Source organism: Balaenoptera borealis (assembly GCF_965194805.1).
Source record: "Balaenoptera borealis genome assembly, chromosome: 13".
NCBI classification, from domain to species: Eukaryota; Metazoa; Chordata; class Mammalia; order Artiodactyla; family Balaenopteridae; genus Balaenoptera; species Balaenoptera borealis.
Window position 1 is genome coordinate 80253516 of NC_138870.1, and position 15687 is coordinate 80269202.

The following is a 15687-nucleotide window of genomic DNA, read 5'->3' on the forward strand; positions in this document are numbered from 1 at the left end:
TCCAACCAAAAGACACAGGCTCTCTGAATGGATACAAAAACAAAACCCATATATATGCTGTCTACAAGAGACCCACTTCAGACCTAGGGACACATACAGACTGAAAGTGAGGAGATGGAAAAAGATATTCCATGCAAATGGAAATCAAAAGAGAGCTGGAGTAGCAATACTCGTATCAGATAAAATAGACTTTAAAACAAAGAACGTTACAAGAGACAAGGAAGGACACTACATAATGATCAAGGGATCAATCCAAGAAGAAGATATAACAATTATAAATATATATGCACCCAACACAGGAGCACCTTAATACATAAGGCAACTGCTAACAGCTATAAAAGAGGAAATCGACAGTAACACAGTAGTAGTGGGGGACTTCAACACCTCACTTACACCAATGGACAGATCATCCAAACAGAAAATTAATAAGGAAACACAAGCTTTAAATGACACAACAGACCAGGTAGATTTAACTGATATTTACAGGACATTCCATCCAAAAACAGCAGATTACACTTTCTTCTCAAGTGTGCATGGAACATTCTCCAGGATAGATCACATCTTGGGTCACAAATCAAGCTTGAGTAAATTTAAGAAAACTGAAATCATACCAAACATCTTTTCTAACCACAATGCTATGAGATGAGAAATCAATTACAGGGAAAAAACATAAAAAAACACAAACACATGGAGGCTAAACAATACGTTATGAAATAACCAAGAGATCACTGAAGGAATCAAAGAGGAAATCGAAAATTGTTTAGAGACAAAGACAATGAAAACACGACAATCCAAAACCTATGGGATTCAGCAAAAGCAGTTCTAAGAGTGAACTTTATAGCAATACAATCCTACCTCAAGAAACAACAAACATCTTAAATAAACAATCTAACATTACACCTAAAGGAACTAGAGAAAGAAGAACAAACAAAACCCAAAGTTAGCAGAAGGAAAGAAATCATAAATACTGGAGCAGAAATAGAAACAAAGAAAACAATGGCAAATATCAATAAAACTAAAAGCTGCTTCTTTGAGAAGATAAACAAAATTGATAAACCATTAGCCAGACTCATCAAGAAAAAGAGGGAGAGGACTCAAATCAATAAAATTAGAAATGAAAAAGGAGAAGTTACAACAGACACTACAGAAATACAAAGCATCCTAAGAGACTACTACAAGTAACTCTGTGCCAATAAAATGGACAACCTGGAAGAAATGGACAAATTCTTAGAAAGGTATAACCTTCCAAGACTGAACCAGGAAGAAATAGAAAATATGAACAGACCAATCACAAGTAATGAAATTGAAACTGTGATGAAAAATCTTCCAACAAACAAAAGTCCAGGACCAGATGGCTTGAAGAGCTAACACGAATCCTTCTCAAACTCTCCCAAAAAGTTGCAGAGGAAGGAACACTCCCCAACTCATTCTATGAGGCCACCATCACCCTCATACCAAAACCAGACAAAGATACTACAAAAAAAGAAAATTACAGACCAATATCACTCATGAATATAGATGCAAAAATCCTCAACAAAATACTAGCAAACCGAATCCAACAACACATTAAAAGGATCATACACCATGATCAAGTGGGATTTATCCCAGGGATGCAAGGATTCTTCAATATATGCAAATCAATCAATGTAATAAACCATATTAACAAATTGAAGAATAAAAACCATATGATCATCTCAATAGATGCAGAAAAAGCTTTTGACAAAATTCAACATCCATTTATGATAAAAACTCTCCAAAAAGTGGGCATAGAGGGAACCTACCTCAACATAATAAAGGCCATATACAACCAACCCACAGCAAACATCATTCTCAATGGTGAAAAACTGAAAGCATTTCCTCTAAGATCAGGAACAAGACAAGGATGTCCACTCTTGCCACTATTATTCAAGATAGTTTTGGAAGTCCTAGCCATGGCAATCAGAGAAATAAAAGGAATACAAATTGGAAAAGAAGAAGTAAAACTGTCACTGTTTGCAGATGACATGATACTATACATAGAGAATCCTAAAGATGCCACCAGAAAACTACTAGAGCTAATCAATGAATTTGGTAAAGTTGCAGGATACAAAATTAATGCACAGAAATCTCCTGCATTCCTATACACGAATGATGAAAAATCTGAAAGAGAAATTAAGGAAACACTCCCATTTACCACTGTAACAAAAAGAATAAAATAGCTAGGAATAAACCTACCTAGGGAGACAAAAGACCTGTATGCAGAAAACTATAAGACACTCATGAAAGAAATTAAAGATGATACCAACAGATGGAGAGATATACCATGTTCTTGGATTGGAAGAATCAATATTGTAAAAATGACTATACTACCCAATACAATCTACAGATTCAGTGCAATCCCTATGAAATTACCAATGGCATTTTTTACAAAACTAGAACAAAAAATCTTAAAAAATGTATGGAGACACAAAGGACCCCGAATAGCCAAAGCAGTCTTGAGGGAAAAAAACGGAGCTGGAGGAATCAGACTCCCTGACTTCAGACTATACTACAAAGCTACAGTAATCAAGACAATATGGTAACTGGCACAAAAACAGAAATATAGATCAACGGAACAGGATAGAAAGCCCAGAGATAAACCCACGCACCTATGGTCAACTAATCTATGACAAAGGAGGCAAGGATATACAATGGAGAGAAGACAGCCTCTTCAATAAGTGGTGCTGGGAAAACTGGACAGCTACATGTAAAAGAATGAAATTAGAACATTCCCTAACACCGTACACAAAAATAAACTCAAAATGGATTCGAGACCTAAATGTAAGAGTGGACACTATAAAACTCTTAGAGGAAAACATAGGAAGAACACTCTTTGACATAAATCACAGCAAGATCTTTTTTGATCCACCTCCTAGAGTAATGGAAATAAAAACAAAAATAAACAAATGGGACCTAATGAAGCTTAAAAGTTTTTATACAGCAAAGGAAACTACAAACAAGATGGAAAGACAACCCTCAGAATGGGAGAAAATATTTGCACACGAATCAACGGACAAAGGATTAATCTCCAAAATATATAAACAGCTCATGCAGCTCAATATTAAAAAAACAAACAACCCAATCCAAAAATGGGCAGAAGACCTAAATAGACATTTCTACAAAGAAGACATACAGATGGCCACGAAGCACATGAAAAGCTGCTCAACATCACTACTTACTAGAGAAATGCAAATCAAAATTACAATGAGGTATCACTTCACACCAGTTAGAATGGGCATCATCAGAAAATCTACAAACAACAAATGCTGGAGAGGGTGTGGAGAAAAGGGAACCCTCTTGCACTGTTGGTGGGAATGTAAATTGATACAGCCACTATGGAGAACAGTATGGAGGTTCCTTAAAAAACTAAAAATAGATTTACCATATGATCCAGCAATCCCACTACTGGGCATATACCCAGAGAAAACCATAAATCAATAAGACACATGCACCCCAATGTTCATTGCAGCACTATTTACAATAGCCAGGTCATGGAAGCAACCTAAATGCCCATCGACAGATGAATGGATAAAGTAGATGTGGCACATATGTACAATGGAATATTACTCAGCCATAAAAAGGAACGACATTGGGTCATTTGTACAGACGTGGATGGATCTACAGACTGTCATACAGAGTGAATTAAGTCAGAAAGAGAAAAACAAATATCATATATTAACGCATATATGTAAAACCTAGAAAAATGGTACAGATGAACTGGTTTGCAAGGCAGAAATTGAGACACAGATGTAGAGAACAAACGTATGGACACCAAGGGGGGAAAGTGGTGGCGGGGAGAGGGGGTGATGGTGTAATGAATTGGGAGATTGGGATTGACATATATACACTAATATGTATAAAATGGATAACTAATTAGAGCCTGCTGTATAAAAAAATAAATAAAATTCAAAAAAAAATGATACTGGGAAAAAAGTCAGTCTCTTCAGTCAATGATACTGGGAAAACTGGACAGCCACATGCAAAAAATGAATAAAAAACTAGACCACCATCTTACACCATACACAAAAGTAACTCAAAATGGAGTAAAGACTTGAATTCAAGACCTGAAACCATAAAATTCCTAGAAGAAAACATAAGTGGTAACCTTACTGATACTAGTCTTACCAATGTTTTAGTGGATCAGACTCCAAAGGAAAGAGAAACAAAAGCAAAAACCAAACATCAAACTGAAAAGCTTCTGTACAGCAAAGGAAATCATAATCAAAACAAAAGGCAGCTTACTAAATGGGAGAAGTTATTTGCAAATCACCTATCTACAACTCAACAACAAGAAAAAACCAAGCAACTCAACTTAAAAATGGGCAGAGAATCTGAATAGACATTTTTCCAAAGAAGACATAAGCCTGGCCAACAGGCACATGAAAAGATCATCAATATCACTAATCATCAGGAAGATGCATATCAAAATCATGAGATATCATCTCATACCTGTCAGAAATGGCGATTTTCAAAGAACAATGAATAACGAGGGTTGGTGAGTATATGGAGCAAAGAGAACCCTGTTACACTGTTGGTGAGAATGTAAATTGGTGCAGCAACTATGGAAAACAGTATAGAGGTTCCTTAAAAAAATTAAAAATAGAACTACTATATGATCCAGCAATTCCACTTCTGGGTATTTATCTAAAGAACATGAAAACACTAATTCAAAAAGATATATGAACCCCTATGTCCACTGCAGCATTATTTACAATAGCCAAGATATGCAAACAATCTAAGTGCCCACTGACGGATAAATGGATAAAGAGAACATTATACATACGCGCGCACACACACACACACACACACAACAGAATACTACTCAGCCATAAAAAAATGAAATCCTGCCATTCGTAACATGGTTGGACCTTGAGGGTATGATGCTAAGTGAAATAAGTCAGACAAAGAAAGACAAATACCATATGATTTCATTCATACGTGGAATCAAAACACACACACACCAATGAACAAACAAACAAAATAAAACAAAAACAAACTCAGAGATACAGAGAACAGATTAGTGGTTACCAGAGAAGAAGGGGGTTGGGAGGTGAGCAAAATGGATGAAGGGGGTCAACTGTATGGTGATGGATGATAACTAGACTTGTGGTGGTGATAACTCTGTAGTGTATACAGATGTTGAACCATAGTGCTCTACACTTGAAACTTAAATACAAAAAATTTTTTTTTAGGGGCTTCCCTGGTGGCGCAGTGATTGAGAATCCGCCTGCCAATGCAGGGGACACAGGTTCGAGCCCTGGTCTGGGAAGATCCCACATGCCGCGGAGCAACTAGGCCCGTGAGCCACAATTACTGAGCCTGCGCGTCTGGAGCCTGTGCTCCGCAACAAGAGAGGCCGCGATAGAGGCCCGCGCACCGCGATGAAGAGTGGCCCCCGCTTGCCTCAACTAGAGAAAGCCCTCGCACAGAAACAAAGACCCAACACAGCCATAAATAAGTAAATAAATAAATAAATAAAATTAAAAAAAAAAATTTTTTTTTAATTTAGCAGACATGTAAAGAAGCCTGAAAATACTACCCACAATAAATAGGAAAAGAAAACCAACCAACCAACACCAACCCAGAAGTGACAGAGATGCTAAAATTAGCAAAGACATTAATATAGTTACTATAACTGAATTCCACATAAAGCTACAGTAAAGATTGAACATGTCAAGGAAAATATGAAAAAAATCAAAATTGGACTTCAGGATAAAAACTACAATTTCTGAGATGAAAAATGCACTATGAAATTACTGGCAGATTAGACATTGCAGGAAAAAAGATCAGAGAACTTAAAAGACATGACAACAGAAACTATCCAAAATGAAACAAAGAGACAAAAAAGATTAAAAATAAATAAACAGGGATTTCCCTGGTGGTCCAGTGGTAAAGAATCTGCCTAAAAATGCAGGCGATGCGGGTTTGATCCCTGGTCAGGGAACTAAGATCCCACATGCCGAGGGGCAACTAAGCCCACACGCCACAACTACTGAGCTCACGCGCCTCAACTAGAGAGCCTGCATGCCGCAAACTACAGAGCCCACATGCCCTGGAGCCTGCACGCCACAACTAAAGAAGAGAAAAAGCCGCACGCCACAACTAGAGAGAAGCCTGCATGCTGCAACCAAGAGCTCGTGCACCACAACGAAAGATCCCGTGTGCCTCAATGAAGATCCCACATGCCGCAACTAAGACCCAACACAGCCAAAAATAAATAAATTTAAAAATAAATCTTTAAAAATAAACAAACAGAACATCAGTGAGTTATGGGAGAACTTTCAGTGGCCTAATAGCAGAGTCCCCAAAGGAAATCAAATAGGAGGCAGAAAAAAATATTTTGAGATAAAATATCTAAAATTTTTCTAAATTTGATGAAAACTATAAACCCACAGACCCAAGAAGCTCATTAAACCTCAAGCTCCAGAAACATGAAGAAATGTGCAAAGGCAGGTCAATCAAATTACTGAAAAGAAGCAATAAAGAAAAAAATCTTAAGAGCTGACAAGAAAAAAAGACACTAGATAAACAGAACAAAGATAAAGATGACAACAAATTTCTTATGTAACACATAAGTGAGAAGACAGAAGAGCAACATCTTTAAAGTGTTAGGGGAAAAAACTGTCAATCTAGAACTCAGTACTCAGCAGAAATACCTTTAAACACCATTTCTTATATATACATATAAAAGCTGAAAAAATTCTCACCAGTATTTCTGCACTATAAGAAATGTTAAAGTCCATAAGATGGAAGGAAAATGATACCGATGGAAAAATGTATCTACACAAAGGAAAAAACAACACTGCAATTGGTAACTACACAGGAGTCTTGTGATCAATGAGGTCTCTGATAAAGAAAAAAATCTATGGTTAGAGATGCTTATCTCATAAGAAACTTATTAACAACAAGCACACACATAGAAAAATCTATCTTCCTCCCCTCTCCCTCTCTCTCAAAGTTGACATACACCAAAGACATAGAATTAGAGGGTTAACTCAATGTCATATTAGGAGGAAATTATGCTGTGTCTTAGATTTCTAATGGAATACTGCCACTACTTGTCTGAAAAGAAACTTAAAAGAATGCTTTGTCATACAACCGTCTATGTGTCACTACCTATATTAAATCTATAAAAAATCTTCAATACTCCAACATTTGTCATATTAATAATACAAAACAATATAACATGTACATGTAGAATCTAGAAAAATGGTATAGATGAACCTATTTGCAGGGCAGGAAAAGAAACACAGATGTAGAGAACAGACGTGTGGACACAGTGGGGGAAGGGGCGGGTGGGATGAATTGGGAGATAAGGTTTGACATGAATACACTACCATGTGTAAAACAGATAGCTAGTGGGAACCTGCTGTATAGCACAGGGAGCTCGGTCTGGTGCTCTGTGATGACCTAGATGGGTGGGATGGGGTGGGGAGGGAGGTACAAGAGGGTGGGGATATATGTATACACAGAGTTGATTCAGTACATTGTACAACAGAAACTAACACAACATTGTAAAGCAATTATACTCCAATAAAAAATAATAATACAAAACAGACCAAGAATATTTTGATTTAAGGGGGCAAATATTGCTGTGCCAGAGATTCTTAAAAGATTAATGACAAACTGAGTAATAAATTTTGCTCTGAGCTTCCTAGCAGCCAAATAAAATGGTAAACATACTGGTTTACACAGTTTTCATTACCTGGCACAAAGAAAGCATATAAATGTTTGGTAAATTAAGTTTTTTTAATTTTTATCAGAAACATATAAAATGACTCCCATATTTTTAAAAAAGGTTTTGCTAACATGTTACATAACAACAATGTAATAGCTAACTTGTTCTAACCACTTACGACATCAAAGCACCATACTAATAATTTCTTATCATTGATTCATTGCAACTTTACAATCATCCTATGAGCTAGGCACTATTATTATCCCCATTCACTACAACTACACAAGTGATGCAGAAATATTCTTTAAATGAATGTCTTTTATATTGTTCTTCTATGAAGCCAAAGAGATATTAAATTCTAAATCAGAAAAGGCATTTTGCAGGTAGACAATACATGTGTATTTTTTAAATAATCATCTTTCATAAAACCTTCATTGAAGTATTTCTTGCTGATTTTACTTTGCTGGATTTACTTAACTCACAATTTGTACAAATTGCAAACACCCACTGAAGCAAATAGCTAAATTGCTTCAATATGTGTATTTATGTATAAATGCTTCTTTCAGTTATTTCTGCCAGGTAAATATCACATAGAAATCAGATATGTTTATCTTGAAAAACAGAAACTTTACCAGATAAATTTTATTTATCAGCAAACATTTGGGAAGTTATCACATGAAGAAATATCCAGAGTTATTTTGTGTAGGTCCAAGGAACACTGCAATAACCAACAGGGAGGCTACAGGGAGGATGATTTCCTTTCAATATGATAGAGAAAATGCTTAACATACTCCAATCCATAAATGGAAGTGTATCACTTTACAAGTTCACTAGGTTCTCTAGCACTGAAAGCACTGAAGCACAGAATGAAGAGCTCTGTGTCATAAGAGCTCCAAACAGGAATTCTGCTTTGAAATGTATTGCCTCACAGTTCTGGAGGCCAGAAGTCCAAAATCAAGGTGTCGGCTAAGTGTTCCCTCTGAAAACTGTAGGAAGAACCCTTCCTTGCCCTGTCCTAGCTTGTCTTGATGTGCTGGCAATCCTTGGCATTCCCTGGCAGCTGCAACACTTCAATCTCTGCTTCTGTCATCATAGGACGTTCTCTCTGCTCCACCACCACCCATGTGTTTCTGTCTCTATGTCTTTTCTCTTCTTATTATTAAGGACATCAGTCATATTAGATTAAGGGCCTGTCATACTTCAGTATGACCTTATCTTAACCTAAGTAATTTCATCTGCAAAACCCTATTTCCAAATAAGGTCACATTCTGAGGTACTGGGAGTTAGAACTTCAACTTATCTTTTGGGGGACACAATTCAACTCATGACAGATATGAAAGAGAACTAGATGATTATCAACTCTAAGATGCTAAGGCTCTAGATACCTGTGAGACAACAAGTGCAACATTATACTATGTATGAATAGAACAATTCCGACTCGCTCATTTATTCTACTTATTCATGTCATTCATTTAACAAATACTTGCTAGGCACCATCCTGAGCACTGGAGACACACTAAAAAAAAGTTCCTGCCCTCATGGAGGCTGTATTCCAATAGAATAAAAATTGCCATCATTTATGAGTAGCTACTATGTGCCAGACACCGTACTGAAAACATACAGGTTATTATCTCATTAGTCCTTACAGAAACCCCTTGTTAGATAAAAACCTTTATGCCCTTTTTCACATGAGAAAACTAAGGAATAGAAACATAACTATTTGTTGAAGGTCATCACCTTCCTGGCGAAATGACCCTGTTTTTTGGTTATAAAAACATTCTTTTTATCTTTAATGATACTCTTTGTCTTGAAGTCTATTTTATCTGATATTAATATAGCCACTCCAGTCTTCTTAGGCCATTTTGCATGTGCTTGTTACAAATAAGCATGTCTACATGTTACTCTCAAGAAACAGTGATTACATCTTCAATGCCTGAAAAGAATACTTTGAATACCTTGGGTTTAGTGCTCACAGACTGCATTCATATAGGCCTCAATTTTTGCAAAACAAATTAATCCACCAATTCTAAAGGTTTAAATTATATTTCCCTCTTCAACTCACATTTCTGAGGTTTTTATTTGTTTAAATGTCCTAAATATGTATACCTAGGAAAGAAACAGTAAACATGGTGGAGGCTCCAACCCAAGCTTAAGTCGTGGTGTTTCCAACAATGGAAGATTTCGAGATGATACTGAACGACAAACTCCTTTAACACTGCTGTCAAAAGAATATATGAATTGGATGATATGCCACACTGGATGACTTGAAAGATGGCTTTTCACTCTATCAACCCATGACTCCAATATTAATAATGCCTTATTGTAACAAGCACTAGATAAGTAGAAATCCACAGCTGGAGCTACTCAGAGATTACAGGAAAATATCTCTACTAATACCTACTAATTTGAATTTACAGTAAGTTTGGTGCTGAGGTTTAGCTTTGCTCTGCTTTTTAGGCAAATGGAAAATGAATAGTGTGAAAAATATCAAAAGAAACTAGTCAGTACTTTAGTACCAACTATCTGTTACTTTAGAAACTCCATTTACCTTACATTGTGCACATAAATTACGTACACATATTGGTTTTACAGTGTCTTTTAAGAAGCTCATCAGGCATTTTTAGCTCAGCATCAGTTACAGTACTTAAAAAAATCCAATAAAGATTTATTTTTAAAAATATTTTTAAATTGTGATTTTTTATCAATACAAACTGGCCTTTCCTCCAATTATTCTTAAGAGTGAGATATTATTTAAATCAGAACAGGAAGTATAATACAAATTTACCTAAAATAACAGTTTTGTGGCTAAACCCTACAGGGTAGCTAACATTCTAGAGTATATGAAAGAAGATTAAGTTATACCACCCAGAGATACAACAAAATATTCATTAAGAATATAGAGAGAATTTACCAAATTTACCAAAATTATTTATTTCCACTAAATATCTGACTACTTTTATACTAACTTGAATATATTTTCTTACCTGCAGCTTCATTTCTTCTAAGTCTTTAGTTTTCTCTACTAATTCCCCTCGTAGCTCTTCAAGCAGCAGCTGAAATTTTTCCTGGTGAGTTTGCTTTTCATTTAATAGGCGCTTGAGCTCATTTTGTGACTTCATGTACTCATCCTGCAACCTGATTTTTTAAAAAGAAGAATTTAAGTGTATGCTTTGCTTTCTAATCGCATTACTTTATGTGAAGTCAACCAACACTACAGAGCAAGATCAATATCATATATTCATTAAACTTACAAATATAATTGCTTTACAGTTTCATTTATTATTAACACTGTAATTTCTGAATGCAATTTTACTTTGAAGGGGAAAAAAACATATTTAGCCACCTAGATACATTTAATTTTATATGTCTTGCTACTTTCAAAACAAGACTTTTATAAATTTATAATCCACTTGATTTAAAGAAAATTTACTTGTATTTAAAAAGTTTTAAATGTATACTGTATACTGCAAAATAACAAAATTATACTGTATGTTCCAGAGCAAACATTCAGACAAAATAAAAATTTTTAATCAAGCCTCTCACTTCCAAATTTAAGTAATTTATTTACCTTGTATGTTCAGCTTTCAGAGTCTGATAATTAGTTTTATGATGTTCACATCGTAACCGTTCATCAATTAACATTTTTTGGAACTCAGATTGAGAACTGGTCAGCCCACTGTCTCCACCAGGAGGAAAAATGGTGGGAAAAGTGTCCATATTGGTAATTGAGCTGACAACCATGTAAAAGCAAGTCTTGCTTTCTTATTGTCTTAGTTTTCTTTTCAAGAGTATTTTTCACTTTCTTCGTGCTAAGACAGAATCTCAGGAGGCCAAATTATACCTGAAGAGAGAAATACACTTAATTAGTGATCAGTGAACTCTTTCAGTATTATATATTTTTTATCACTTCTTATTATTCTCCTTATCATTTCTATAACAAACCCAATTTTCAGTTGTTCATAAAATAAAATTCAAGAATAAAGTTGAATCATACCTTAAATTTTCTTTACTTCCATGCAGTTTCTGTGCCCATCAAGGTCATATCTTCAAATATTAGCCTAACTAGATGTAACGACTCTTCCAGTATAGGTAGTCCCAGATTCACAAATCACCAATGTTTCCTGAAGTTACTGAGGTAAACTTCAAGAGTGGATTCTGGTACGAAATCCATACTCCGAAACCAGGGGAAAAGCTATTTGGAACTTGATAAGTGGCTGGGGAGAATCACAGTCTTCACAAAGATGACCTTCAGCATGTAATTATGTCTGTGATTAATGCTACAAAGGATCTTTTATTTGACACAAGGTGACTGCACTCAGGCTGCAGATTCAGAGAAGAAATCAGTCAACATATAAATATTGATCATCTATATATTATGCACTGTGCTAAGAACAGCAAAGTCAATCACCTCAGCTATCCCCAAAAGCACCAATCCAGGATTATGAAAGTAATCAAATGTTTGCTGTATCTAGAAGTAAAAAATGATGACACAGTGTTCTTACTGTAAATAATTAAAAACAAAAATTTTAATCAAAACAATTCTGTCCCTTTTAACTTCATTCATCTTTCTCAAAACTATTATATATATTTTTTCCTAACAGTACCTCCCTTAGTCATGGGTGATGATGAATTACCTTTTCTTACTACAAGAGACCATCTTTAGCCTACACAAACCAACCATTGAATTACTGAGTCTTGCTTGAACTACATCATTTCTGATAAATTAATGTGATGTCTACATGTTACATAAGAAGACTTTTAAACTAAAATTGAGGTTGCTTTGGTTTCCTGCTTTATCTATTTTAACAGAGGGGTAAAAGTCCTTCAAGGACACCTTACTCCTTATTCTTCGGTTAAATGTGACAAGGATTCAACCTTTGCAAATGCAGAGTGCACGGTTTGTAGCAGCTGCCACAACATAATCCTGTCAAGAATATACATTTGCCATGGAATTAATAAACTGGATCATAAAACTGGCATTTAACTTGACAGTAAAGTAAACATTCTCACTGACCCCTACCCTAAAATGAGAGTTAAGTCCTCACAGAAATAAAATTTACAAAGACCTGAAAGTTTCTGGAAAATAAAATTAAAATGATTTATCTCCTTCCCTCTTGGCACTGAAATATTCACTAGACGTACTTTCCAAGACTTCACTAATTTCAGAATATCCCTTTCTCAATCACCACCACCATTACCTCATCTCCAATTCTAGTTTCTATGCAAACATATGTGTACTGCCCTCTTGTATTTTCCCAAACCAGGAGGATTTCTCCTGTTCCAAGATGATGTTTGCAATTTCATTACTTTTTAATATGTTAATTTTTTGAATAATAAAGCTAGAATATACCAACACACATCACCAGTAGGTACCACACCCAAACGCATGATATACTTTCCCCTCATACCACAAAAAATACCATGTTAATTTGCATGCGTACACAAACACACACACACACACACACACATCTATAGTAAGCTTTCTGCAAAGTTACCTGTATCAAAATGATAAATCTGCTTATCCCTTGGCCCAATCCTAGGAATTTATTCTATGACAATAGCTGGATGAGTACCCAAATGTAATTACTATATAAGAATATTCTTTGTGACTTTTTTTTAATTAAAAAAATGAAAAAATCAGAAATAAGCTAAACTTCCACAAATAAAGGTTTACCTATACTATTCATTAAAAAGGACAAGTTAGATCTATCCCCACAGCATGGTGAAGCGTATAAATGACAGATACACACAAACATATGTTTACATACACATAAAAAGAGTCAAATAGTGGTACACCAAGCAGCGAATAGTGGTAACTTCTGGGGAAATAATAATGGGGGGACTCCCTGACAGGAAAACTTGCACCTTGCACTTTCAACATTTTACTGTTAAATTTTCTTTTTAACAACTACAAACTGTTTTTCAGATAATGAACAATTCTATCACCCTGTATTCAAATTATCTGAAACCAAATTCATTACCCTTGCTTTCAATCTACCTTCAACATCCTTACTTTCCAGCTTCTGATATTGATACCAGTATTATGCTACCATTCATCCACACTTACAACCTCAAAGCCTTCTCTGCTTTCTCTCTCAACTTCCCATGTATGAACAACAAATTTTCTTTAAAATGCATTCCATTCTCTCCATTCCTACTTAACCACAAAAAGTCAAGCTTGTATCATCTCGTAACTAGACTATTAGAGCTTTTTATTAGCCCTGCTTCCAATATTTTCTCTCTAGTCTACCCTCCAAACACTGCCAGGTTAATAGTCAGAAACTGTTATTTGATTTCTCATTCTCACTTAAAAGCTCCCATATGAGACAAAATCAAAACACCCCAGTCTTTCAAAGCACTACACAATCAGCCCCAATCTACCTTGTGTAATCTCATTTCCTACCATCTGCCAAGAATATTCTACTCCAGCTAGCCCCTGAATAAATATGCACATCACACCTTTGTTCACGCAGATTTTCTCCTCGTTTGTGAACCCTATACTAATGAAAATGGACTCTAGTATGCACGATAATCACTAACTTTTCTCTATTTCTGTGATGATTGAATATAAATAGGCTTAAACACAGTAGTTAGATACTGGAAAGAAATCCTTGACTCAAAGTTATGAGCCCCTGGGTTGCATTTGCCAATAGCCTTTTCCAGAATTTTCTCCTCTATGGATAGTTAAGAATCACACTATCTGCCAATTTGTGTGAATCTAACCAAGGTCAGAATGAATTGTTTATCTGTTTTCAAGTACTCTGCACATATAACATATACAGTTCTCTAATTCAGTAGTAATCAACTTATCAATAATAATCTTGAAAAATATAGTATGGTAGTCCTCCAAATAGATATCTAGTGTCATAGATAGAAAGGCCTCATAAAACAATTCTTTCTCTGACCTTCAAAAGTGGTCCATCATTCTATATTCAAGGTTACAAAGAAAGAACTTCTATTTTTTTATACTAATTATATAAGGACATTTTTAGCTAAAAATGGAAAACCCCAACTCAGTTACCATATAATCTATCTCTTATACCAAGAAATCTGAAGACAGTCTTCTATTACCAGTAATAGAGGATTAAGTAATTTGGATCAAGCCTCCCACTAAGGACAGCAAGAAAAGCTGGATACATACTTTTTTAAAATCAGCTTGAAGACACTGGAAAACAAAAGAATAAATATTTACTGAGATGGGAACGGGGGAAGATATGGATGCAGAAAGATGAGACTGGCACTTGGAACCACCCTTCCGCTAGAGGCATCTGTCAATTCCAGAGAGGTAGCTGGGAGATTGAATGCCCTGGGACAGTCTTTAAATTCAAAGGAAGATATATTAGATCAGCAAGGAGTGGAGAAGCCCTGGTGAACACCCTTCATTTTGGATAGAGACTTCAAAGGCTGCCTCTTAGGAATAAGGGTATTTCAGAAGAAAGATATTAGACTAGACCTCAAATTGCTCTAAAAAATAAATATGTGACACATACACACATGTAAAAATCCATGGGAAGATAAGGTAACATGAATTAAAGCCACAGAAACAACAGACGATAGGCAGACACACAGGGTCTCACTATTAAAAGAGATAGCAGACAATGACTCTAAAAGAATTTTTTAAATTCTAATTGTGTACAAAGCAATAGAAAAGAAGGTTGAGAAATTTGGGAAAGGATTAGAAACCATTAAAAGAAACCAATGGAAACTCTAAACTTGAAAAATATGATAACCAAAATTAAGAGCTCAACTGAGTGGGTAAAACAGCCCAGATTAGACATAGTTTAGGAAGGAATTGGAAGATAGCTTAAAAGAATATGTTCAAGATAAAGTAGAAAGAGAAACAAGGATGGAAAACATAGAAAAGAAGGAAAGAAATACAGAGAATAAAGTTAAAATGTCACTTTAACAGACATGAAATTGGAGTCCCAGAAAGAAAGGAGAGAATAGAGCAGAAGCAATATCTTAAAAAAAAAAGAAACAAACCAGTTTGA

At 35.4% G+C, this 15687-nt stretch overlaps 1 protein-coding gene across 11 annotated transcripts in view; it reads right to left on the minus strand.

Annotated features, from left to right (window-relative positions):
- The window catches only part of CEP83 (centrosomal protein 83), a 129228-nt gene that overhangs the window by 67828 nt on the left and 45713 nt on the right, over nt 1–15687 (minus strand). For 8 of the 11 annotated variants that reach the window (XR_014233321.1, XM_082350427.1, XM_082350422.1 and 5 more), the window contains exons 2-4: nt 11691–12016; nt 11265–11537; nt 10681–10831 (exon numbers count right to left, since the gene is read on the minus strand). Coding sequence is in view for 10 of the 11 variants with exons in the window: in XM_082350427.1 (XP_082206553.1) it covers nt 10681–10831; nt 11265–11437 (324 nt within the window). In the remaining variant the exon portion in view is untranslated. Of the gene's footprint in view, nt 1–10680; nt 10832–11264; nt 11538–11690; nt 12017–12104; nt 12198–15687 lie in introns of all 11 variants that reach the window. The other 3 variants (XM_082350425.1, XM_082350424.1, XM_082350426.1) reach the window with 3 other exon arrangements.